Source organism: Nyctibius grandis, chromosome Z (genome assembly GCF_013368605.1).
Source record: "Nyctibius grandis isolate bNycGra1 chromosome Z, bNycGra1.pri, whole genome shotgun sequence".
Lineage (NCBI taxonomy): Eukaryota > Metazoa > Chordata > Aves > Nyctibiiformes > Nyctibiidae > Nyctibius > Nyctibius grandis.
The window spans coordinates 68,855,632-68,882,725 of NC_090695.1; the positions used below are offsets into that span (position 1 = coordinate 68,855,632).

A 27,094-nucleotide genomic window follows, 5' to 3' on the forward strand; every position below is an offset into this window, starting at 1 on the left:
ACCTGTTCCTGATTTCTTTCAACAACGACATGTCTTTGTCATACCAAAATTCTCCCCCAGCAGGCCGAGGAAGATTCACTATGTCAGCATGTGTGGCGACCAGAACAACACACAGAGGACTTTTCAGCTTTCCACCAAATGCTAGAAGCGAAACAAGAACACTCCCTCACTATGAGACGTGCCTATGGAGATGGCTGTCTTACTGAGCCAGGAAAGTAGCAATAAATTTTATGTTCTTAATACCGATCACTTTTGCAGAGGGTTTACCAACTCTAAGAATAGCCACACTGTGCTTACACCACTGGTGCTTTGGCTATTGTCTGCCTAGAGGATTATCTATATAAGGTGCAATTTGAATAGCTTGACTCTTTGAATAACATCAGATACATTGGTATTACATGACTTCACTGTTTTAACAAAAACATTAATCAGTAACATTAATAATGTATCTATTAACTACAAACTATAATAGAGTGAGGAAAAATAATTAAAAATAACAGCTTCTTGAAAGGGTTTCTCATAATCTTTGGATGGTCTTTAATATTACAGGTGCAGAGTAGAGGATTATAAGTAGAACACAAAATGTCTACAACATTCATACATTGGTATGAATGCTATTTTGCAGTACTTACAGAAACAATGACCTCTCACTTAGGTGAGAGTTAAGTAGGAAAGCCTGGCAGAAACCATGAAAAAGAATGAGAAAGAAAGAAAGAAAGAAACAAATGGCATGAATGAGGTGACAGTACAGAACACACAGTTTTCAATCTTTTCTCAAACTGATCTTCCAGAACACAGGAGACATCATTAGACTGTTTTTAAAAAAGATAGTACATCCAATCCTGCTGGTTTTGTCTGACAAAACTTCAAATGGGAAATATGCTTACATCACTGCTCAGTTTTCATCAACTAAGAGCTACAGAATCTCATTTCATTCATACAAAGCCACATCTTCCCAAATCTCTGCATAGCACTGGAACGTAAGTATTTTGTAATTGTAAGTCTTTTTTTTTTTTTTTTTTTTTTTTGTGGGTGGGCAGCTGAAGGACTTAAGACAAAATAAGTGGAAAGTAATTCCAAAAGTTTAAAGTTTCTGCTAACATCAGTTACTACATATTATGTGAGACATTAGTAGTAGTACAAAAATGCATGGGTACCCAAACTGAGCTGACCAGTATAAACACTGATTTAAGCGAAGTATTTAAATAATGCTGATAATTAGATCAGCAAGAAGAAACAATTAGTGCTAATTCTAACTCAGTCAAACCAAGAACTAAGTTTCCTCACTTGACTGAGGAGCCATGAAAAGCTCCTGCAAATTAACTGTATTTTCAGGTTTGATACTTTTCTGCAAACTTCTGAGTTTTTAATTCCAGAAGTATTCTCATGTTGGTTAGATTGAAATGCTCATATTGTTAACCTTGTGATTTGACCTAAAATGGAAAATGAAAGACACGCAGATGCCTGAACTGAAAACCGAAGGTATGCCTTGGCTCATTACTATCATTATCCTGTTGAAATAATGCATACAGAATCAAGCAGAAAACAAAAAGAGAGGGGAAATACTCTTTGCACTATGTAAGTATTTGATATGCTTGTCTGGTGACTCTCTAGCAGCGTTATAAATGTCCATGAGTGTTGAGTCAGATCCACTGGCTGGAATAACATTTCAATTCATAGAACCAAGACACACGTCATAGCTTGGTTCATCCATGAAACTATCACAGTCTGCAGAACAATGCTCAGCTAAAAGCACAAACAAGTTATATGGTATATATATACCTAGACCTACAGATCTTTTACAAAAAAAAAAGTTACTTAAATTGTTTGACTGCCAAGTAACTTTCAGTTTGTTAGAAAGCTTGAACATAAACCAAGTAAACTTACTTGAAACCTGTGCAAAGTCTGAGAATATGTGAAGTGAAATTTACTAGAAATACTGGTTTCTGTACACCCTAATGCACCAAAGGTTAACATATTTGAAGTCCAAATACAGCTCTAGTTAAACATGTTAAAAGTGGCACATACTGAGAGGTAACGCCACTCCCCGATGTCGTTCTGTCCTGTTCTCACTGACAAGACTGATTTACGCTGGAAACACTGTTAATTGGGGTTAGATATAGGTAGAATTTAAGCAGTAAGTCTAAAACTGGTTTTAAATGCATCTAACCCTCTGAAACACTTTTCCACACAACTTATCTGATATAAAACTTCCACCTGCCATTTACAGATGTAAATCCCAGTGCCACAAGAGGCTGCATGGTACCTCATGACCCCTTTTAGTTGGACTAAGTAGTGTGTACAACTCTTCAGGCTTGTTCCACAGATAAAATTCCCTTTCTCTAAGAAACCTTGTGTAAAGTTTGTTTGAATACCTGGAGATGAAGGCACGTAACAGCACTCAACATGGAGGATGTACAAAGTTGCAGAGAAACACAAGAAGCTTTATCTTAATAGTCCCCTAATATTTCATGAACAGGCAGAAGAGCATACCTATTGGCTCCTCAACTGGGACTAACGATTTCAGGAAACTGAGCCAAAAGGTCACTTGGTTTAACTGGATTTCATAAGGCTCCTCGAGACTAAAAAGCACTATGTGAATTGCAGTGGGATCATTCGCAGCAAAATAATCATAACAGCAGAAATACACAGGATTCCCAGAGAACTCCCAGATGCTGAAATCACCAACTCCTGAAAAGCAAACAGATGAAAAAATCACACTTCATCAGTAAGCATGAAGCATCTGTCCACCATAGAAAGACAAACAAAAGAGTTAATCTGATTTACGCTTTCATAAAGATAACTGGTACACATGTGACAAAGGAAGACTGCAAATGCAATCATGAACAAAGGGAACAGGTTTCAGTCACTCGCAGAGGCTGAGAAGAGGGCTCCTCGCAATCTGTTCCTCTCTCACATTCACTTCTCTAGGATGTTCAGCTGGATGCCACATGGAAGCACCTGTGTGTTAAACGCATGCAGCCTGACACATTAAATTGGCCTTTTGCCTTGCTCAACAGCAACAGAGCTTTAATTCCCTTGACACACAAGAATAACGTCTCCCATTCTTTTCCCGCTCACCCCAAAAAGCTCAACATTTTTATTAATTTTTCTTCTTAACATGCCACTGCTGGTACTAAAAACAGCCGAAGGACATTCTCAAAGAAGACACTTTGCTTTACAGAATTGTACTATTGACATCACATTGTTAAGTCAGGACTGAAGAATCACTATGTTAAGGATCCGTGCTTCTTTTTGCCATCTCTTTTAGCTTCAGGTGAGAAAAGTATTAGTGTGTTGCACTGTATGGTACTCCCCAGACTCACCATCTGATTAGGCTGAAGTCTGATGCACTTGTACTACCTCTATTTAAATAAATGCTGATTAAGATGCACCTCAAACTTCTAGAAGAAGCCGGAAATCTCAAATCTGCTGCTATGAGTACAGCTATTCAGAGGTCTCCCATGTGCACACTTTCCTTCTATATCAATACAGCACAGAGAAAGAAAAGAAATGCCTTCTGACAGGCCGTTGCACAACTCTTATTTCACTGCAGAATTTGACTTGGTTTCAAATTACACTGAAAGAGGAAATTAGCCTGGACAAAGAATAAGCTGTAGCTACATCCAAACTCTTCAGCATCTAGGACAAGCGTTTTGTCACTGCATGTGTTAGTTAGTGTGCATATACTGCATTCCTAAATAGGTTTCTCTCTCCAAAACAAAATCCTGACTAATCCTAACTCAGCCTCAAAATTCCAGCTGCTAATGCATGCAAAACATGATACTACTGGGAGAGTTCTTACCACCTAGACAATGATTAGTATGGCTGGTGGTGTATACATACCATTTGTATGGTCTTCAAAGTCAAAAGCCATATATGTACTTATGACAACTGCTCTGACTGACCCTTCTTACTGCTAAATGGTTTCAACTGCAGAGCAGTTAGCTTCCTTTCAAAAAAAATCGAATCAGGAGCTCCACTCACCATGTCTGGTGAGCTCCAGGGCTCACCAAACATGCTCCAGCCCTGTGACAGGGCAAGAATGGTAAGTCCTTTATGCAGCTGGGAACCACTTACATGGTAAGGATGCTTGGGTCTATGGGACCAGATTAAATCTGATAAAATCCCCAAATGACATACAGTATAGGTGGAGCTTCCACACTAGTAGCCTGTCTGTCAACCCACTCCTATTATACCAAATCCCTCCTTCCTCCTGCCCCACTTATTCATCCCAAAAACATTTCTACGTATAAGGATCTGACACAAGTGATTACTATGTGTATTACAGGTAGACAACTTAATGCAGATTTACTTTCTACTTAAACAAATCAAACCCCACGAGTGCTGGATTCTCAACCACAGTCACTACCATCACAAGTCAGATTTTTTTTTCATTTTTAATTCTAAAAACAAGCAACATAGCATTAACCATTCCACAGCATTAAGGCACACCAGACCAGGGCTCTGCTTACCATACAAGCAGGCATTTTGAATGTCAATGGCCTTGGTGGACTGGTCATCAGCAGAGAAGTGAGAGTGATGAGCAGGTGAAACGAAAGCTTCTAATACCCCTTTGGTCAGGCCTGGCTCAAACATCATGCTTCGGCTTCTCACGCTGACATTCTCGCAACCAGGATAAAGGTTTGTAATGCTTACTGAAACTAGGGCAGAGAAAGGAAAATGAGACTACAAGCCACATGCAAATCACAACCAGATCACTTCAAAGTAAGTATGCAAGGCATAAAAGCTGGTTTAAAAAACCAAACTGCTCTTCAAAGAAAGGAAATGACTACCAAGCTGTGAGCGTACACAACTGCATCCTTATTCTGAACGATGAAAAGTAAAATCTTAGAATGATCCCATGTAGCACTTATTGCCCTTTAACAGACACACCACTGGGTGGGAAGCATGCAAAAAATGGAATGATTTGGCAATGAAAGGTTTCAATAGTTAAAGTTTTTCTGTGTTGCAAAGATACTGCTTTTTTAGCTGAGGGCTGTAATTTCATAGCATGGGCTGTTTTTATTGGCATGGAAATGCCACATATTCATATAGCTGATTCCTGGAAGTAAGGATAAAAATATCACTGTGTAACAACTGTTTTTAGGAAGGTGAGGGAGAAAAGCAGGCCCTTAACCAAAATTATTTTACTAATAAGCAATTTGTTCAGTTCACGCTTAGTTCAGATTCCCTAAGAGTAAATGCGAAATGAAAGGGCTTTTTAATTGACTTGCACCACCTAGTGGAGAAAGTAAAGATTTCTTTCCCCCACTAGATGATGAATTCTAATATTTGGGTTTTAATATAGAAAGAAACCTCCTGTCAGCTGTAAAACCATACTTTCATGTTTTATCTTTTAGTATAATATTTACATTTTTAGGCTCTTGTAAATAAATACATGGGGAATTCACACACTTATTTTTACATAATTTAAACAAACCTAAGCACATGATCAAGTAGAGACCAAATTGTGCTGGTCTAAGTGTTTATTGATTATGTCACTCAACCCATACTATTATTTACATGTTCTATAATGATTTTAATCCAAAAAGAAGATACTGAAACAAGCAAAAACCAAAATCTTTTTTTCAGTCTAAACCTTCCTGCACTGCCTCCAGGAACTGTATTCCTTGAGTGACTTATCTCCCCTTGCATGACACAGTAAATTAAGATAAATAAATCAACTACTTCTGATTGATTAATTTAATTAATTTATTTATTCTGTTGTCACAGGTGTGAGCCCGTTGTGTTAAGTGAACAGCAAATGCAGTAACAATCTCTGTGCCAGGTTATCTTGTCTTGTTAAGCCACTCTGTGAGTACCTTATAGCTGCCAAAACAGAGATGTAATCTATCATCACTGTTCTAACCTTACTTAAAAATGAATGAAACCTAAACCTGCAAGTATTATCCGAAAGTTTTAAAGAAAAAGGCAACCCTGACCCCATCTAAAACTTACATAGTAAGACTACATCTAAACATCAATTAAACTTGAGCTCCTCAAAGTGCCTGCTTAGCTTGTATGCATTGCACAGCCTCTCACTGTTAGAAAAGTGACCCGGACAAATAGCTGACTACTCTTTCCAGTGTTCCTCTGACACAACTATGGGTTCTTTCAAAGCCAGGCACAAGTTGAAGTGTAAACCTAGCTAGTTCCTCCACATCCTGCAGCTCTTCTTACTTCACCCAGGCTAACTGGTGCTACATGAGCAAAGTTTCTCTATTTGCACATTTGCACAGTTTAGAAAACTTCACTTTTCACCTTGTTTGGAGACAATTTTAGACACCTCTAGCTGGGCTAATCCACTCCTGTACCTTACCAAAAAGCACTCCAAGGCATCAGAGGCAGTTCTGAACCCTCTGTTATTACTCAAAGGTCACATAAAGATGCAGCAACTGTTTAAATTTTGCACAAAGTTCATTGAAACTACGCAAACAAAAAGGCTGACAAAATATAATCCCCAAAACAATGATGGTGGAATCTTGTCACGACACTGGCATTCGTACCATAGGACTTTTTGTGAAAAATAAACGCCAGCGTTCACAAGTCCTGTCCTCCACACTCCACGTTCGCTTATGCAGCATGTGAGTAAACAAAACCTTAAGACTCCTACACCCTCGACACCTGCTGTTCCTCTTCTCTCTTACTTTAGGTAGGAGCCTGTGCACAGAGAAGTCAATACCCTCTCCACTTTGCTTTGCTGTCTTACATGCTTAGCCTGTCCTGTTTTTTGTGGTGCCGCCAACAGCTATTACTTAGGAGCTACACAGACTAAGAGGAAAATGTTTTCTCGTTCAAACATCACAGCTTCGAAGCCGTACCTGAAGGTTTGGAGGACAAAGGAGATGGGGGGAATCTGCTTGAGTTAGTGGAGGACAGCCTAGGCCTACGTCTTCGGAAAAAGCTTCGTAACAGGCCACACTTGAGAGATTCCACGAGGGTTGTCTTTCCAGCGCCAGAGTGTCCAAACAATTTCAGTTTGATCCGGGGCTGAGGATTCTGCGTGTGCTGCAGCTGCTGGATAAAAAGCCCCCGGTGCGTATCCTAAAATTCAACATAAAGAAGAAATCAGAATGTGTGGCAGGGAACTTTTGCCCCCAGCAAACTCAAAACACAGCGTTTAGATAATGCTTTCTTGCCAGGCTGGTGTTCCATCTGGATCAGTTCCTTCCTCTGCTTCATCATGCAAATGATCAGTTACCGGCAGAAGGGCAGGGACAAGACAAGGCACAGTTGAGGGCTTGTTCTCAAGACCCAACTTGAGTCTTTGTGATAATCACACATGACTTCAGGCTCACCATCAGTGAATGGAATAATTTGGACCTTTGATGGAGGGCAAAGGAGGAAAAACTAGCTTCTTTCAGTACCCATTCTCCTTATCTATGAGTTTCAATAGCCTAACCAATATCCATAATCTTTTATAATATACATGCAGCACTGAGGAATTTTGCAGTAACAGCTACCACCTCAGCAATCCGAAAACAATGTGCATTTCCCCTCTTTACATCAACTTTTCCTGTACTTCTTGTATTTGGGAGAATTATCCTCTTCCTCTCCCCCCGCCCAGTTCTCTGTTTATTTCCACTTCAGTTCTTTGCAAGGTAAATATTGCTTTTCCCAGGCCACTCTTACCTCCTTTCCCCACACACTTACTCTTCTTTACATTAAAAGACCTCTCGCATACTATTCACATTCCATTTTTCTGCTTCTCTACTGCAAGTGTACATCCTCCAGACTGGTTCCCCTCTTTACTCCCAAGCCTCAATAGATCTGCCTCCCTACTTCATTCTCCTCTCACAATTTGCCCTTCACGTACATTCACTGTCTCTTCCACAGCTTCAATCTCATCCTCCTACACAGGCCCTCCTCAAACCCAATCACATCTCCTACAGAAGAGCTTTCCATTTTGAGCTCCCCCATTACCCCTCTGTATCTTGTCTTGTAGTATCTGAAAGATACTTCTTCTGTTCCTGCCAAAGACAGAGTCGGGAATGAACAAACCAAATCTGTCTTTTCTCTTTGCCCAGCAAGAGGCAATCAGACATGGATGCTCCATTTCCCACACAAGCATGAGCTTGAAAGATCAGCTCAACAAGGGGATACAGTGCATAACAGCAAACTATCAACTGTCTCTTCCCACAGAAAGACCTGTTTTAAGGAAACAGGGAGACAGCAGAAAGGTGGAAGGGCAAAGGAGCTAGCTTCATCCTCCCTTCCTTCCTTGCCCCATTTGGAGCTGAGAGAACAGGCTCTGTTGTTCTGCATTTGTACTGAGTTTAAGATGTAGGATGAGTCATTAACCAAGCACCTACAGCCCGCCCCCCCTAGTTATAAGCACGCAGCAACTAAGCTGAAAAATTTGACAGAAATAGTAGCGCATATAATTTAGTTCCTTCCTCACTAACAGGCATTTATTAAATAAGTTAGTCACAATGCAAATACTGCACCCCTTCTGCAAGAGCCACTATGACAGTAGGTTCTTCATGTGTGTGCTATTAGGGACAAAACCCTCCACAGGCACTGAAAATAAGTGTCATCTCTGCTAGATGACGTTGACCATTTTGAGTAGTACCACAATATTCCCAGTGGTTTGATGTAGTTTATGAATTTCAATTGATCAGATTCTCTGTTGCAAAGTATACTCTGATGAAGTATATAATTATCATGTATTTTCCCCATATATATAGGCAGGCCTTCAATAATTAAGCATACTGTCCTATTAAGAGAATTACAGCTACAAACATCTCTTTCAGAAGAGATTTGTCTGATCTCCCTTCTGTTTTAGGCCTATTCATATTAGTTCCATATTTACATAATGACTAAAATACAAATTTATCCACTTGCATGCAGAAACAGGCAAAGGTTTGGTGCAGGGATGCAACCATGCAAAAAGGATCCTGTTACGACAAACATTTACAAAAGCTATGACTGCAAAGGAAGCCTGAACTTTCATACTTTCTGACATCTTCACTTCCCAGGCAGCATAGATTTACTGGCAGGACTAAAGGACATGATTCTATTTCCACCTTGGTAATGACTAGTACACACCATATCCTATTGCTACTCTGAAATGGTTATTTATTTCAGTTTTCCACTGACCCATCAGCATAATTAAAACAGGACTGTTTTAATTGTCTGGCTGTTGCCTGGAATCTCCAGGCAAGTGGTCCCTGAACCTTCATGGCATCAGTGATGCTGCCTATCCAGAATAATTAATGCATATCAGATGTGTCAGCCTTACTGCCTTACAACAAGCCCAGATCAGCTTTGCCTTCTAGTTGTGAGGGAATTTGGCAATACTGAAATTGCAGAATTAAAGAAAGACATTGAGAACTTAGGCAACTATTCCACATGGTATTAAGAGTTTCCAGAAGGGGCACAAACCCCTCATACTTTATAAGCCTAATCTAACTAAAACAGTGATGGTGGGGAAGTAAGTTCTCTTGTATGATGTACTAATTCTTAACAGTTTATCTTCCAGTTTCTTCTAAACACCTTAGATGCTTTGCCAGGCATTGTCAGAGACACGATAAAATAGATCAGTGATGCAGACTAGCTTAGCCATTTTTGTTAATACGTACATACTAGCTTTAACTGAGGGCATAATTTCAAATTAAAAATGAAGAAGAAAAAAAGACACCATTCCAGTAAGGATTTTTGCAACAGCTTTTTAGAATGGCTTTGATGAATATCTTGTCACATGATTTCCCATTGTCAAACTTCTCTTGGTATCTAAAAACATGAAAACCTCAGTTAAAATTCATGCATTCCCAACCTTTTTAAGTCTTGCAAGCAAACTGGCTACATGTTCATGCTGCTCTGCTCTGGCAAGATCTTCTGCTGTCTTCCCATCCTGTTAAAACACAGATTATTAGCAGCAGTTCCTTCCTTTTGCCCACAATAAAAAAAATCACATGCAACATAGCTCAGCTGCTCAAGCAGTAATAGAATTGCTGTCAGATGCAAACAAAAAAGGGAAAAGAAAAAAAAACACCAAACCAATAACCAGCAACAATTACTCCCCATCAGAATCTCTGTTTTTTTAAATGGCCCCAAAAAATACGGTACAATGCAGAACAACGGCATTTCTTTTACAAACTGGCATCTGCATGCCACTGTAACAAGATACTTTCAATTCAGAGCCTGACAGCGATGCCAGTACTCCCCATCTGAATTCCTCCTCTCTTCTCACCAACTAGAAGATGATAGCAATTTCTAGATATTACATACCGAACAGATCTAAAAGTTTAAACAGTTCACAAAAAGGGGACACATTAGTGTATTCACTCACATGAGTAGCAAGTGAATTTTATTTACTAATGGATAAAGAATGACAGAGGCATAACAGTCACTGGAGGTTTCCAGAAAGCAAGAATATTGTAAGGGATGTGCTTAAAATGCATCAGCAAATTTAAAAGGAAAAGCAAAGCTGCCTTCAGCATTCTGGTCTTGCCATTTAATTACCCACGTTTCACAGGTCAGCAGTTTAATATTAAATAGGCTGAAAGAAAAACTGCTCAATACTTTCACTCTCGTAACTACATTAATGCTATTCTGTTGTTTTAAATTTTGGTAACAGGTAACTAATTTATGAGCACTTTGCTTCTTTCACTCTCTCAGGTAAGAGGTTTCAATTATTAAGAAGTAGTACTAGAAAACTAAGATCTCGTTCTTCAGTTTCTATCTTTGATTTTACCAGCTTTTCCTTTGAAACTTGCATTGTCTTAAGTAGTTCCTGAGGTTACTGTTAATTATTATCCCTACATATGAAATAAATATCTTTGATAATTGAGTGTCCACTTACAGAAGCCATTTTCAGGTTTCCGTAAAAATTAGTATGTACTCCAGAACTTCAGATAATTCAGACAGAACAGGAAAAGAACATTAGCAAGAAACAGCCAAAACTGGAGTTGATGGCATGAACTGACTAAATTTGAACCAATACCTTACCCTTAAATTCCTTCCATAGTTGACACGTAATTGCAACTTTACTAAAGAAACATCTGAATGTATTTTTTAAAGGTAACTTTCCTTAGAGAAGACATATCAAAAGGGAAGAATCTCTTTGTCTGTGCTGACCCCACCCTCCAAATCCCAGTTAATCCCCAGTGCCTGCTGTATGACAGGAAGAGTGGTCTAGTGGCTGGGCAGCCAGCCTGCCATCAGAACTGCTTCAATACTTTCTAGTGCTGCCTGAGCTTCCAGTTTTGGGCACATCCAAGGGAATCCAAAACCTTCAAATAAAGGGGAAACCTTGATCCCCTTCCTGAGAATTCCAGTGGTAACAGGATGCGGCCTTCACCAACCTAAACTGTGAATTTTATCCAGATCCCCAAATCTTTGGCCTCCCCAAGACCAAAGCAAGACTGCTACAGCCTGGCTCTGCAGTCTTCCAGAGCACAGCATGTTCCTGTTGCAACATCAGGTTGGAGATGGTCTGGCAAACTCCAGCACCAAGCACGTATGCAGTACAGGCACTGTCCCTTTGAATCAGAGCAGGTCCCACACCTCTTGATGGGTATGCCACAACTGCCTTGGCATGGCTTGGGCAACTTGACACCCTTGCTTGTGGTGTCTCATTGCTCCATGGCGGTTTGTTCTGGCTTCAAGCCTGGCTTTGGCTAAACAGTTGTACTCTGATACATCATTTGTTTATCTCAGTCACAGCTATTGGGGCATAAACACAAATGAAACATACATCTGGTGAGTATTTAGCAAGGAGTGTGGATGGCAGTGGCTCAGCCAGAGCCTGATCAGTGAGCACGGTTATAATGGGATGGAGGTGAATGCTCCCAAAACTGGAAAAATGGCAACAGGAATGGTTCAAATTGCTTAAAAGTCTAAGCAAATATGTGCATAGAGCAAGCCTACCTGTAACAGTGGGATGGCACTGTCATGACCCAGAGCTTCCTCCCCACTTCCTAAGAGGTTCCTGAGCTCAAGACCAGCTGTCTGATGCAGCTGTCTAATCTCGGTTCAGACTGCTGTGAAGGAATAAGACCTGAAAAGAAGCCCCATCAGGGGCTTTCATGCTACCTTTTGATCAGGTGTTGCTCTTAGGCTGAGGCTTTTGCCCTTGGTCCTTACCTGAGCAACCCTACTGCCATATGCCTGTGTGTGGCCATGTATCCCACTAACTCAACCCCTGACTTCCAGGTTTCACCTTGAGCCTGTTTCTTCACTATGGACTTGCCTGGCAACCACTAGACCCTTGGCTGACCATGGTCACTGAGCCTAATTCCTGACCTTGACTTAACCTCAGACGTGCCTCATTGTTACAGACTTGTCTGGCGATCTGGACTCTTGGCTGAAGCTGGTTGCCACCTCTGGACCTGCTCTGCTTGCCTTGCTTGAGTACTGTGGGACTGGGCCCTTGTTCGTAAGGACACTGTCGCGGCTTGCCTTGTTGTTTACCCTTGGCTCCTAGCTCACCTTCCCTTACGGAGCAATGCCTTAGCAAGGGCACTGCCTGACAAGCATCATTTTTGAAGCCCATGGTCATCAGACCACACAGTAAACAAGACAGGCAGAAAGGCCTGTGGAGTAGGGGAAGGATATCCCAGAACATTGCCAGCAAGCACCAAGTACTACCAGTTCAGTTCACATTATCTGTTGAAAATTTAGATCTGGAAGCTCAATTGATTGATTGGAATAGCAGGTGGAAAAAACACTTGCTTCCATGAAAAAGAAATTAACAGAACAAAGTCCCTTTTTTGTCCAAAACTCTGAACAAGAGGAGGCTGTTTAATTCTCTGGATATCCGCCGCAGGATGAACTGTAGACCAAAACAAAAATTAGAAAATACACACACAAGCAAAACAGCAAACGGGTTTCAGTAAGTTATTTTCCTATTCAAGCTTTCTTGAAAAGTACAGGGTATCTATACACTGGAATAGCAATGCATAAGTAAAGCTGCCATCTGAAAAGGGCTTGGTTACAGGATCCATGAAAGCATAATTCACACCTGGTGGTAATATTTCATTGCAATTGCTGACTGGCTCCTTTGTTGCAAATCAGACAGCTATGCCTGCAAGAGCTGGTCCTGAGTTTAACGGGCCATTTGCAAGCATCATTCAAAGTTTTTAAGCGATCTGCCAATTTTAAACTTGGTACAATTTTAGAAACTTCTGTAAGGAGAAGCCAAGAAACATGGTGCTGGATAGCATTTGAGCACAAAGAATTATCTGGGTGATATTCAAACATTGGAAACGACTGTATACTCCAGGAGCATCAGGTTTTCTAAGGTCACATAACATTCATGCAATCAAATTCAAAATCAAACTAGTTCTAAAATGGGCTTTAGTCTGAGGAGGAGGCAGGGAAATAATATTGCAGCCCAGTTACTTAACAGTGCTGAAGAAGTTAACTCCTCAGAAATGGCATTCTGAGAGAAGAAAATTAATTCTACTGCACTGTCTCAGAAAAAGCTGTTAATAAGACTTTTCAGAACAGTTTAACATCCACCTGCCAAACTAATGCAAAACTGAAATGCTATTAAAATCACCACATGTACTTCCTCCCTTCCTCTCCTCCTTTTCCCTTCCCTCTGCCACAACACTGCTGGAATAATGGACAGTCATGTATATTCAGTCTGTTTCTCCTGCCAGATTTAGTATCAGCATGATTTACTTTGTTACCTCCTTCAAACTGTCCTGAAGAGATAAAAAGTACTTTTGTCTTAGAAGGATGGGGTCCACACTGGCAATTATACCAACACAGCTGTCATGATATAAATGAAGTGACACAGCTGAAGAATTGCCCCATCACCTTTTTGTTATATCTTATCTCTACAGTATGTATTAGTGAAAATACAGATACACAAAGAGATGTACCAAAAAAAAAAAAAAAGGAAAAAAAAAAGGGAAGGGACAAAAACAGGTGACGAAGGAAAATCTGTAAAACACCCCATGAAGTCCACTGCATGCACATTTCATTATTATTGATCAATAGGGCACATGGCAATTTACACTCTAAGATGTTATCAAAAAGTCATTTTTAGATGCTAAACTTGGTTAAGCCACAATTCCAAGTTCATTGGTTTTAATGACTGCTTTTTGAAGGCTTCCTCCTGCCACATGAGGTACATGAACAGTGCTAAATGATGGGAAAAAAAACAAAAACATTTGTTTTTTCTGCCAAATGGGTAAAGCAAATAAAACAGAAGTTTTGTCCCTTTTCCCTCCATTTCAGCTGTCTCAGGGATACTTTGTAAGGAGAAGAACTTGGAAAAACATGGACTCAACTAAAATCTAATCACAACACAATTTCAATATACAGAGCAATAGTTATTTCTGAGCAGAATGCATTGGTTAGGGTGAGCAGCAACGTAAACTGATTCAATGCGTCTGAAAATAAAACATGGTTAGTTTGTTGAAAACACAGGTAATGGTGTGTATGATGCCTATAATGTATCATGTGCGTATGAAGTGTGCATGATGAAGGATACTTCATTTCTCCTGTGGATATGTCAGCCAGGAGGACAATTCTCAGTTTAGTGAGAATAAAAAATACCTTCGATGGTGCTAATTGGAAGCAGGGGCGCTGACTGATCTGACATAAATGACTTGTTTTACAAGGATACTTGCATGCTAGTTCACTCATCCATTCACTCACACATCTCCACCATGAAAATAAAACTTTTTAATCCCCTGAAAGCAAGAAAAATATTTAAGATACATACAATACATTTGTATAGTAACTGTACCTGATGTGAAATGATGTACATCTTAATGACAGTGGCCCACTCTGCTTACAGAAAACACAATGCTACAAGTAATTCTTAGGTGAAGAAACTCTTAGGTATAGATGAAGTGGTAGCTGTACTGTACCTTAATCAGTTTCAAATTTAGTTGTAAGAAGGGAACAAGCAGACAACAGAGAATGTTTTTCAAGCTGTGGACATTCAACAGCCTAACTTTTTTTTTTAAATTTCAAAATGTAATTACATTAGACTATTGTTCTCCCCCCACTCCCACAAGAGATGGATTAAATTTCTCACTATCACAGGTAAAAGAAGCAAGAAGCACAACAGTATCTCTCAATACTTACAGAGGTTAAAGCTTCTACGTTGGCACCAGTAAGACACAGGAATCGGACAACATCAAGAATGCCATTGTTTGCGGCCAGATGTAAAGGTGTTCTTCCATACTAACACGGGGAAAAAAGTGTCATTACGTTAGTCAAAGAACTTCACTCTAAATTTTATGACTAATAATCAAACATATTGTACAATTATATATATCCTGATACACAGCAAAGGTCTTGCAAGAACTGTAAGAAAAAGTACAAAGCAAAAACTGTCAGAAAAAAAGCTTAAGCACAACTGCTTAAAGCTCAATTAAAAACAAAAGCTAGACTGACTACTTAAAAATGGGAAACAATTTTATAGCTAAATCCCCCACAACTCTTGAGGAATGCTTTAGAGGTTTTTCTGCTATATTTGCGAATATCTTTCTAATTCCCAGTAAATTTAATTGCATTTTGCTTAATTAAGTATGAATCAGTTAAACAACCCTAAGTCCTCAACCTTTTAAAGCTCTGGATTCTGTTTCAATCCAAGTATTACTGAAGCTTAAGTATCTGCAGTCTCCCCTCTTCCACCCAAAGCAATAAAAGGGATGAATGCAAGAAGTCAGACTGAAGGAATTTGTGCTGTCAGTGACAGAGCGAAAGTGATGTAAGTATTCCTTCCCCAAGTTTTGCTTTTCCCCTTGAATCTCTCCACTGACAAAACGTCCTCATGACATTCACTTCTGGTCTTTCATATTCAGAGCTACTGTTATAAATATCACTACCATATATTCTCTGCTTGTAACTCGTCTTACTATTACACTTCACACTTTTTCATGCTTTCAATACTGTTCTCCCTGTTTCAGCCCTACATTCAGAACCAAACTCACAAACTTACTTCACGAAAGGGTATTTGAAAGCAAAGCTAGCTTTCTGACAACTGAAAACTGAAAAGATGCCTGGCTCCTCAAAACCCTACACCTCAACTCAAATAAATGCCTATGATGTTCTACTGCACACAGTCTGCGGAAGAAACAAACGGTGCCTTCAATCAGTATTACATACATGTGGGACAATGCCAGATGTGAGGACCAAGGATAGACGGTCGATATGTTAATGAACTCCCATTACAGGACTCGCTGCTAAAATGGGCCAGTAGGAATAAGGATGCTCTTCTTGATAAGACACAAACTCATTCTTTCAAATACAGAGCACTCTAAAAATCACTCAAGTATACATGACTCCTAAAAGAAAAACAAGACACAATCTTTAACCACAGCTTCTGTAGCCATGGTCCCACTCCCACTGAACACTTGATTATTTTTTCCACAGCACGCTTGCGCCAGGCCACTGATCCTAGCTCAGCATTCTCCATTATAACGTAGCCTTGTGCTGCATTAACTCACCTTCCCCAAAATGTGTTCTCAGCTGTGGATCTGGATTTAATTGCCTATTCAATCAAGTTTAAGCTCAGAGGCAGGACTGGGGACTTCATTATTGTAAGTTTTTTCACTTAGCAGCTGATGATTTTAATTATTAAAACCAAAAGTTACTGCACTGGACAACCCTCAAGCCAAAAGCCCCACAACTTTCTTTAGCTGGCTAATACAGAGAAGGTCAGTGCTTTGGTAATAAATGGGAGCGTTAACTAGCAAAATGTTATTGCCAGAGTATGTACTTTTCCAGAAAAACAAAGCAGCTACAACATCTGAAACAAATTGCAGACAGCAACATAAAGACTCCTATGAATAAACTGGGCAGAGAAAGACATTCAGAGCTAACTATCAAGTCCGAAGCCCCATAGCCTGTCAGCAGAGTCCAATGGCTGACCTTAACCTATTCAAACTAATCGAGGTTTCCTGAAACAGCTTACTTTTCCCCTAAATATCTCCAGGAGGAAAGCCAGAATGTTAAACCTGTAAAGCATCACATTCAGTTACCCCATACACTGCAGCACTAGCACAACAGAAGAAGCAAGCAAGGCACTAGTATCTCCAAGTTTAGGGACATGCTATTCAATGTTCTTTTTGGAAAGTGCTTTTTAATTCTGAACTACGTTTTAATTCTGAGATTTCCTGTACCCTGCCAGTGACAATTTGTTTAATAGATGAATTAAAGCTATTCTAGTCTAAGATAAATGTTTAGAATTTAATTTAATAAATCAAACCAATGCAGAAAAATATAAACCAGCCAATACGACACTTATTTTTATAACTGGGAATAGAATCTGCAGTTGATATAAATTTCTTGTCAGATCGCAGTGCAGATTTCTTCACATAATTTGGAAGAATTCAAAGCAGATTTTCCATAAAAAGTCTTCAGTTCTGTATGTAAATTACTGTTATTAAATCACATCAAATCAACACCTGCTTAGGCCAGCAGCAATGCATTTCATCTGTTCTTCCGCGCTTAGATGTAATCTGCACAAAGCAAAGTGATACAGCTAGGGAAGAAGGTTGGCATATACTTCAACATTAGAGTTGAGTGGCAAAATACATTGTGATAATTCACTTGGGCTCTTCTTCATGGATCTTTAATTGTCTATTCAACTGAAACAAACAGGTGAATTTGCAAGGCGAGTCATTTAATGCTTTACATTTGGTCACTTTAAGAGATAAAAAAATAAATGGAAAAACATTTCTCATATCAGACAACTGAAAAGGTAATCTAATGCAATAAGTGAGCTATTAAAGTAGTTCAGTACCTGTATTCCATTTACCTTATTAGTGACATCCAAATTACAACTTGCTTCACAGAGTGCCATCACAATAGGAACATTCCCATCTTTGCAGGCCACATGCAAGGGAGTGTTGCCATGTCTGTCTTGGAAATCTACAAGACATCCTTGACTGATGAGAGTTTTAACTACTTCTATTTGACATCTTCTCACAGCAAGGTGTAGGGCTATATGACCATCCTGAAATCACAAGACAGCTTGTAAGTGAGATTTAATAATACTAATAATAAAAGCATTTTGTAGAGTCACAATCATTTCACGTAACTGGGCGCATCTCCTTGCCTCAAGAATCACAATGTTTTTTGTTTTGAAGGTAGAGGCAGGGAGATGCACAGTATCTCTCAGAACAAATCAGCTATGGGATGAAAGCGAATTTCTATTAAGCCACTGGGCTTTGCAGTGGAATGGATGAAACGCAAATACACATTCTCTACTGACTTCCGTAGGAGGTGGAAGACTGACCAACTGTAACAACCAGATGAATATTGTGAACCACTCTAGTGTTTACTGACAGAAGTTAGTGAAGCAAGTCATGCAAACTGCTTAGTGCTCAGTAACTTTAGAGACAGAGATTTCTCTCTCTGTGGAACAACTTAAAGAGACAATGTGACTGGAAAAAACAATTTAATTATTTTAGAAGCAAAAGCATTTTTTTGAACTTGCTTTAGTAACTATTTAGTAACTATGAGCAATAAAGCTAGCTAAAAGGACAAGCATACCAAAAGTATCAGCAATGAAATGCAAAATTTATTTGTTGGGATTACACCATGAAAGACAAAAAATGATTCTGAGTCCAAGAGAGCTGTATTTTTAAATGGTTGGAATTTAGCTTATTGGAAATAGGTGTGATTTATCTAGCCACAGGAATCAAAGGCAAACAGTAAATCCATCTTTTACCACTTAGGTCAATAGTTTTTTGCCAGTTACAGAACCCAAGGCTTCTGCCATTTTTCACAGTGTTACTCATGAGGTGGTGATTGATAAGGTGGTAATGAATTAGCAAAAACCCAGTTGTGGAAAAATAACCAGTGGGCAACTTTAAAGACTACTGCAGTCATCAACAGTCTTCATGTGAACTGCTCAGAAAACTGACGTCATGGAAACAATGCTGGCTTGCAGCATTCAAATCAGAAATATGGCCTGTGATACCTGTGATCTCTGAACGTAATTCCTGAGCAAAAGCAACTCAAACTAACCTTGTCTGTTGCATCAAGGTCAGCCCTGTGCTCTGCCAAGCATTCCACAATATCATGGTAACCCCGCGCAGATGCTGTCAGGAGTGGAGTCTCCCCTTCTTTGTTTTTAACGTTCACATTACAACCTGCTTCACAGAGTGCTTTGGCAACAGAGTAGTAGCCATGCCAAGCAGCACAATGCAGTGGGGTTTCTTCTTCCTATCAACATGGAAAATAAAAAACAACCCACAACAACATCTGAATCAAATGCTAGGAGGAAATATTTCCCAGCTTAGCTTAGAAAGACAGGAAGATGACACAAAAGAAAAAAAGACAGCCTACTAAGTAAGCCCTATAAAAAGATGTTGTAATTTCTAATGCTGACACTCTTAAAGCAAGAATAACTCCTGCTGACACACCAAGTGATTACAGTAACGCACTAGATTTTCATCATTACCTGGATTCTCAGAGTCCGTATTTTTCACCATAAAACTATCTACTGACAACACACTGCATGTCAGCAATCTTAGTTTAGATGTTTCCATGCTCCTGAAGCTAACTGTCTTGGTTCTCTCACTTGAAAACTGATCCTCATTCATAAGAAACTTCTACATCTTGTGTTCTGAGGGACTAATCCAGTGTTTAAAAAAGATCGCTCACCAAGGAGATCCAAATCACACTAGACCTTCAGTCTGAGGCAGATCACTCTGCTTACCATGTTCAGAGAGCACATCCTAATGATTTAGGAGTGTACACAGTGACTTGAGTACTTCGAAACTGGAGTCCTTTAAACGCGCATCATGACAAGCCTTTGAAACTGCAGGCATTTTGAGTTCAGTTGTGACTTAAGTTCTAATTTGCTTTTTGCTTGAACCCAGGAAGCTTTAAAATATTTACCTTCAATACCTTTGTGCTTCATAACAGCTATCTGGAACATCATTCACAAACTCAAACATTTTACAAAAATATTCTATTGAAAAGTAGCCCACTGAAAAGCAAGGAGGATTAAAACCCACCAAAAAAACCATTCTATCAAATTCTAAGAAACGGGATATCCTTTCTGTATCTGTCAAATATCAATGAGGAGCCAATCGGTGTTGATAATACTAGAGGACTTGGATTGTATTCAAGTTTTCTGTAAAAATCTGAGGAAAAATAAATAGTACAACAGCACGTCCTGTGGTCCCTTGGCCTGCTGCTGCTTAAACAATGTAAAGGTAGTCCTAGAGGATGCAGCACTTGGGTAGGATTGTGGAACTCCCACACACAGTTACATTTGGGTCAACCGGATGTTTCTTTCTATTAAGCCTTTTCTTTCCTGTGTTCTCACATGAGTTCAGAGCTCTAAAGAAGCCCTCCTAAGCTCTCCTCTCATTTTCAAAAATGAGTGCTTGACACTTCAGCAAAGTCCCATGATGGCTAAATATAAGCTGAAATCAAGGGAAAAACGAATAAAAAGCTTTACCTGAAGTCACAGAGCACACATCTCATCCATACCTTCGTGATGTTGAGTTTCTCCATCTTTTCAAGAGAATTTGTGTTTTACAACAGTAGTTGGTTCATTCACACTGCTTTTGAATAGTCCTCCTCTATTAAGAGGCATTGAAACCTCCATAATTCTGTTATTTTTTTCAAATGCAAACATGCCAGAGACTGCAAGGCAAGACTAAGAGTTTTGACCACTCATATTAAAGCCTTATTTGTTGAAGAAAAACAGACAGTGTCCATGGCTCACCTTGTCTTGAAAGTTTGGATTGGATCCAATGGTACAGAGAAACTGAACCACATCCACATGCCCATACCGAGCTGCGACATGGAGAGCTGTCTCCCCAGACTGCAATTAAAGAAGAACACGCCAGTGTAATTTCGTATGTCATCCCTAGATATACACCACTGTGTACAGCCTGAATGCCTGTATGCTGTATGGGGTGCTCCTCCCTTCCCATAACCCAGCAGCACAGCTGCAGTCAGCAGACATCTCCAGCTTACAAACTGTAGTTGTACATGACAGACAAGTCATCACCTGCCAGGTTATTTCTTCAAAGGCCTTCCTTTTTCAGAACTTACTTTTCCTACTTAACTTGTTCAAGGTCACAGCCACAATGGGATTTCTGAGCCATATGAGAAGGCAGCTGCGTGTGCAATTGGTGTTGAAACAGACGTCCTATTTCTATTAATACTATTTCCATATGCCTCTCCTCTGCCCTGTATATACAAATGTAAGCAGTCGGACTAACACTTCGGTACATCCTGGCGTATTTTGGTCATTACATGTAATTATTTGCAACCTTTTGTTGAAATTACATGAAAAAGAAATGGTATTTTTATTAAGAGAGTAACCTCTTTCCTAGTAGTCCTATCAGGAGTTGAACAATAATTTGCAGATGTGCCTTGCCTTGTGCCAGTTCCCTCAACAAAGCAAACCATGTTTCACAAGTATATTGCCTCTGTACTGGAGCTTCAGCTAGTATAAAAACATCATTATGGTGTAAGATTTTAACAGCAACTAGTTTCTAGGACAAATGTTGCTCAAGTAACACTGCTGGAGACAAGGTAAGTGCTCATCAGCTATAAATTGTTAGTTTTCATTATACTGAATAATAGCCAAATTCACTAGTCAGACAAAAGTGATTTTCATTCAAGAGGAATGAAAAACAGAATCATGATTTTATCCTGAGTCCCAATGAGAAATGCAGCCTTCATGTGAAAATTAATTTAGGTTTGTACTTCCCCACCTACCCACCATGTACTCACCACATTTAATATGCATGCTTGGTTAACATTTGTCAAGAAAATAATCAGTACATCCAGCTACTTTAAAGCTGTGTTATCACAGCCCTACATGTCAGCTTATAAAACCACACTAAAAAAGCCAGCTGCATTCTTGCAATTATGGCACAGCTGAAAATAATTCCAATTGAAAAATCTCTCTCCTTGCTAAGATAAGGTTATTAAAAAAGGTGCTCTGCATAAAAAATGAAAATTTTTTTCTCACCTTATCCTTAACATCCAAAGGACATTTATTATCATTGAGAAATTTCAGTGTTTCTACATGACCATGTCGAGAAGCCCAATAGATTGCATTAGATCCAGCCTGTCAAAAATATTTGATTACAGATGTTATTGATCAATTTAGAATCCTAATTCTAGATTTTCAACTGAGGTATACATGCACTCAGACATATGCAGATATATTGAACAGCTGTTCAAGCTTATATGAACACATTTACTTTTTAAAAAAAACCTTCAAATTGGTTCAACAACCCCACATACCAACAATGACAACAAAAACCCCTCTGTGCAAGTATGATCAACAGGATCACTGTTTGCAAGGATAATCCTCTTCCCCCTTTCAAGGGACTTTTTTGCAAAGAACAGTCATGAGATAAAAACCTTTCTGCTGCTTACCTTACCGTCTATTAGATAAAGAAGCAGACAGTGCTTCAATTTGCTTTACATGAACCCCAGATCGTTACAATACATTTCGAAAAAAAGCTTGTTGCAAAGCACACCCTCCATGACATACAAGTTTTAGCTGCAATATTCCCCATTGCTAAAATGTGCATTTATCATTCCATATTAAATAAAGTTCACCATTGTCTTTTAGGGCAATCACTAATTTGAACTAATTGAGGCAATTTTGTAAGCATGAACTACATTTTAAGATAACACCATTCAAATTACTTCAGCTAATAAAGTGATCAAAATCAGATGATATGCACTAGTAATAAATGAAATTATTAAAGATTTGCTTGTAACTTTTTGCTGTGGAAGACAGAAAACAGGCCCTACAGCCCAGATTTTTTCATTTCCAATACCACTTGGTCTGAACTGCTTGTCCTCTGTTAACTGAACCGAAAAACTTATACAGAACAATGACAAAGCAGAACCCTGACCTTATCTTGAACATCAATACGGGATCCACGCTTTAAAAGCAACTGAAGCATCTGAATGTTTCCACAGCCAGCAGCAATCAGTAGCGGAGGTGTTCCATGCTAACAATGAAATACAAGCAAGAACCATATATTTAATTTTTGAAGGATTAAGAAAAAAGACTGGAATAGAAGGCAGACATTGAATGGCATCTCTGGATTTCAGGTTTCAAATTAAGTCTTCAGGGAATACTGTATAGAAAATAATTTGTCTCTTTGTCCAAAGAAATTTATTGCACAGCAATTTTCCGTATTTTTGGGATGAATTCAAATTTACTAAACAATACACCACACATTAAAAGCATGCTTTTCAAATTAGGAATATTAATGTTAAGCTCTCATTAGCCCCTTTGCTACTTCTTTATACCTACATTTTAAGCCAGATTGCCTCAGGTGTTTGCCACTCCATCTCAAAGACACAAGTTACCAGCAACATATACGAATGCTGAATGGGACTGCACCATCAAAACAAAAAATACAGTGATTTCTTGAAAGATTCAAGACCCCATCACAGTAAAATAACAGATGCTTTACTTTTATAGTGCTCTTCATGAATATTTCTCGAAGTATTTTATAATGAAGGTCAGTATAACCATTCAAAAAAGGGAAAATTAAGAGTAGAGATGATTTATCCAATGTTAAACAGCAGCAACAGAACTTTGGTCTCTTGGTCTCAGTTCCAATACTCCTGTTAGTACAGCAGTAGTACACTGAAATACTGTAGCAGGTAAGATCATTTTGGTTCTGAAAATGAATGACACAATCTAACATTATGTTCACATAATCAGTTTCTGCAGTATGGGACCTTTGTTTCTAACAGTGCTTTTGCAAAGTCAGTTTTGGCAGTCTGGTTATTCCTACATATTCTGCCATCTTCATCTGCCACAGGAAACAGCTGCAAGCAAAAGCAAAGGCTGATATGTGATATACAACAGCTCTTGACAATAGATTTGTTTAATACTTTTTCAAAGGCCTAGGCAAAAAAAAACCCAAACATTTTGGGCTCCATTTTCTGGTGGTTTGAGAAGACTGAACACAGAACACATTAAAATTTCTCCTAAAGAAAGGCAGAATTACTTCCCATCCACTTCTCTTTTCATTTCAGCTGTTACGTTTCTATTTTACAACCATGTTGCTCTATTCAACAGGGTGATAGCTAGTCTCCCACACACCTCAACACAGACCCACACTACCTTATTGGGTTGATTGACATCGTAATTTGTCAGAGATCCCAGAAGGTGCTGTAATCCAGGAACATTGTCATCATTGATGGCATGAATAATAGCTTTCATCACAAAAGAATCTTCCTCATCCTTGTAATTAAATGAGAAAGAAGAAAAATTGTTAGCTTCAAGGAAAAAATCCCTATCGCAACAGCTGCCAAGACACCTAAAAAAACCCAAAAAGTAAAATTTTCAAAGTCTTTTAGAGTGCTTCAGCTGCAAGTTGTAATCCTTTGTGAAGCATATGGCTAACACGTACACATTATTTGAAAAGCCACACCAAAAAGCCGCTGCACTTTTTCTAGTACAAGATGCTTTCCTTTTCTTCACACACGAACCCATTACTCATTGAGATTCCAAAGAGGTTTCTTTTGTTAGCTATATTTTCTTTTTCCTCCTAGGATTTCCAATAGATGCAATACTTGCATGAAATGAAACGAATTCCACGCATATATGTGAACATCAAAAAAATGAAGAGGTACACAAATACAAACTGGAGTACCAAGTTTCGTGCCATCCAGGAATATGACACAGGAGCGGTACTTTGTACCAAGCTTTCATCTATTCCAATGCACCAATTAAATATCTAGAACCTTAAGTAACGAGCCTAGATGCCTCTGCAGGTGTAACTTTATTTTTCTCCCATGCACTAAAACGTCAAAGAACCAAAATTCACTGAGCCCAGTATTTGGATCACCCTTGCCTATTCTCTTCTGAGGTTTCAGATTTTTTAGAACACTAACATTAGGCTACAATCCTTTCTGCTGCAACACAGGTATTAAATGCTGATCCAGCATTAAAAGGCACATTGATAGCTGAGGTGGGGGATGCAGAGGAAGGAGGGCAAGACCCAGAGAACAAGGACCATGGAAGTAGAAAGATAAGAGGAGGAAAAGCGGAAACAAGAGTGCAGAGTTCCACAGGAGTGACACAGGGAAGATAATACAGAGAAAAAGGGCTTTGCAGAATTTTTGAAGTTTGATCTTATTAATGCACAGACAAGCTGAGGTTACTCAGCTCTGATCACAGGGAATTTGTGAAGCATGTATTAAAAACTGTAGAGCAAGCTAAGTAAGAATGCTTTTGGATTTACAAGCATTTGTAATTAAAAAGCATACAGCAAATGCTCCTGACTACTTAAATCTAGCAGACTTATATAATACCATAAACCGCATTCTGGCCAACTTTAAAATTTCCTCCTTAAATAACTGCTGTCTAGCATTCATTGGGTCTAAGAGGGACTCAATGATTTTGAATATTCTGTTAAAAAAATGCAATATTATTTTACTCTACGTAGTGCCATGAAAAATTCAGATGCAAATTTTTCACATTATAATTGCTACGGTACAAAAAAGCCTCCTGAATCAAACTTCAAAACCAAGACAGATGAACTTCTGGCACTAGCTATCAGCCTCATCATGGTAATTAATAAATTAAATTTCAAGGTTTGTGTCATGCAGAAGATCAGACTATGGATAACTGACCTCTGTAGCCTTAAAATCTGTTTCTTCCTTCATATGACATTAATTACTTATGCACATTTTCAATAGCCCAATATTTCTGTTAGAATAATTTCAGAAAATGTTAAGTTTCAGATGTAGTAAAGCATTCTAAGCATATAAGTACACACTTACCAGAGTATCGTCACTCCTAGCGACACTCATGTTACTTCTGGACAAGAAAGATCTTGATAATCTTTGGCACAAGGATATTAAACGCACTGATTGCTTTTTAAAAATAATAAGAAAAAAGCTATATGTAAAAAAAATCAGAACAGAATACTTGTGATAAGATGCTATTGCTGAGATTCTAAAGGAATACTGTCGTATTAGCAAAAAAACCCTGGAGTTTGACTTCAACATCCCCCATCTCCTTTTTATAGTGCATTGGAAACTTCAATTTCTTTTGACATTTATAATCCAAATAGGCTATTCATATGCACTAAGCAAAGCTACATAATATTTTTGGATTGCTACTATTTCACCATGGTGTTCTAATACAAAGCAAAACAGATCTGTATTGCATCCTCTTGTTCACACTGAAAACATTCAAATGTACATATTCTAAAGTATGTACACACAGAAAACCTAAACTGAGAGTAAATTAGCTGACAGGATTCCTTTAAATGCTGTATTATAAAACAGTTTAAGATATTCCTAGACCCATCATTTTATTTTAGGGCAGTAGTAGCCTAGTACTTAAATTTTATAAATACCATAGATATTCATGTAACACAGACACTAAATTGCAGCAAAAAATTTATACTGCATAGCTGGATATTTTGTGCCTTTGGTCCATAGCTTCGCAAAATTATCCCATTTCTTCGCCTCTGTGACAATAAATAAAACTCCTTTTTTAGTAAGAGTGAACTCTGTTGTCTCATGTTTCATTTCTCCTCATGATAAGCAGATTTCTCATACAACAGTCCTGCCCTTGCTTAGGGCCACTGTGAATTCCCCAATACGCATGCTGAAGGAGGAGGGATGACTGTCTTGATGAACTGCTCCTTGCACAGATCACCGCTTTCAGCTAATACGTTGCCCCACTTCTGGAAACATTAAGTGATGCCAAACTTCTAAACAGGTTGGCAGTCTCAGACCAAAAATGCTTTGCAGAAGAGACTAGTTTTTCCTTCCTGCTTTGTTGAGTGTTGGCATAACTACTGGAATAATTTAATTCTGTGAGGCCTCCTTAAGGGAGGTTTGATTTACTGGGATTACTGTCACAAAAACACACACCTACACTTACAAGTGCCTCTTCTCTGAAAACATTACCAAGACAGATGATGGCACCATACAGCTAGATGCATAAAACAAACAATCCACACATATGCATCTGTATGCAGATCATTAACAAAGAAGTCTTCTCCCATACCACCACACTCAACCACCTGATTTATTCCGAATGACAGAGGAACGGGTTTCTTCTTTCTTCTTCCCCACCCTTAAAGGCACTGATGCTTCCCTGCAGCAGGTAGCACTACTGCATTTGTATGTTACCAACATTTTGAAGATT

General features: G+C 38.9%; 1 protein-coding gene across 1 annotated transcript in view; it reads right to left on the reverse strand.

Moving 5' to 3' along the window:
- Positions 1-27,094, reverse strand: part of DAPK1 (death associated protein kinase 1) — an 87,566-nt gene that overhangs the window by 6,025 nt on the left and 54,447 nt on the right. The window contains exons 10-22 of the mRNA XM_068422074.1: positions 25,714-25,806; positions 24,050-24,169; positions 22,821-22,919; positions 21,920-22,018; positions 20,660-20,758; positions 18,946-19,143; positions 17,732-17,929; positions 15,052-15,150; positions 9,779-9,856; positions 6,825-7,047; positions 4,476-4,664; positions 2,494-2,691; positions 3-141 (exon numbers count right to left, since the gene is read on the reverse strand). Coding sequence (XP_068278175.1) covers positions 3-141; positions 2,494-2,691; positions 4,476-4,664; positions 6,825-7,047; positions 9,779-9,856; positions 15,052-15,150; positions 17,732-17,929; positions 18,946-19,143; positions 20,660-20,758; positions 21,920-22,018; positions 22,821-22,919; positions 24,050-24,169; positions 25,714-25,806 — 1,832 coding nt within the window. The remainder of the gene's footprint in view (positions 1-2; positions 142-2,493; positions 2,692-4,475; positions 4,665-6,824; positions 7,048-9,778; positions 9,857-15,051; positions 15,151-17,731; positions 17,930-18,945; positions 19,144-20,659; positions 20,759-21,919; positions 22,019-22,820; positions 22,920-24,049; positions 24,170-25,713; positions 25,807-27,094) is intronic.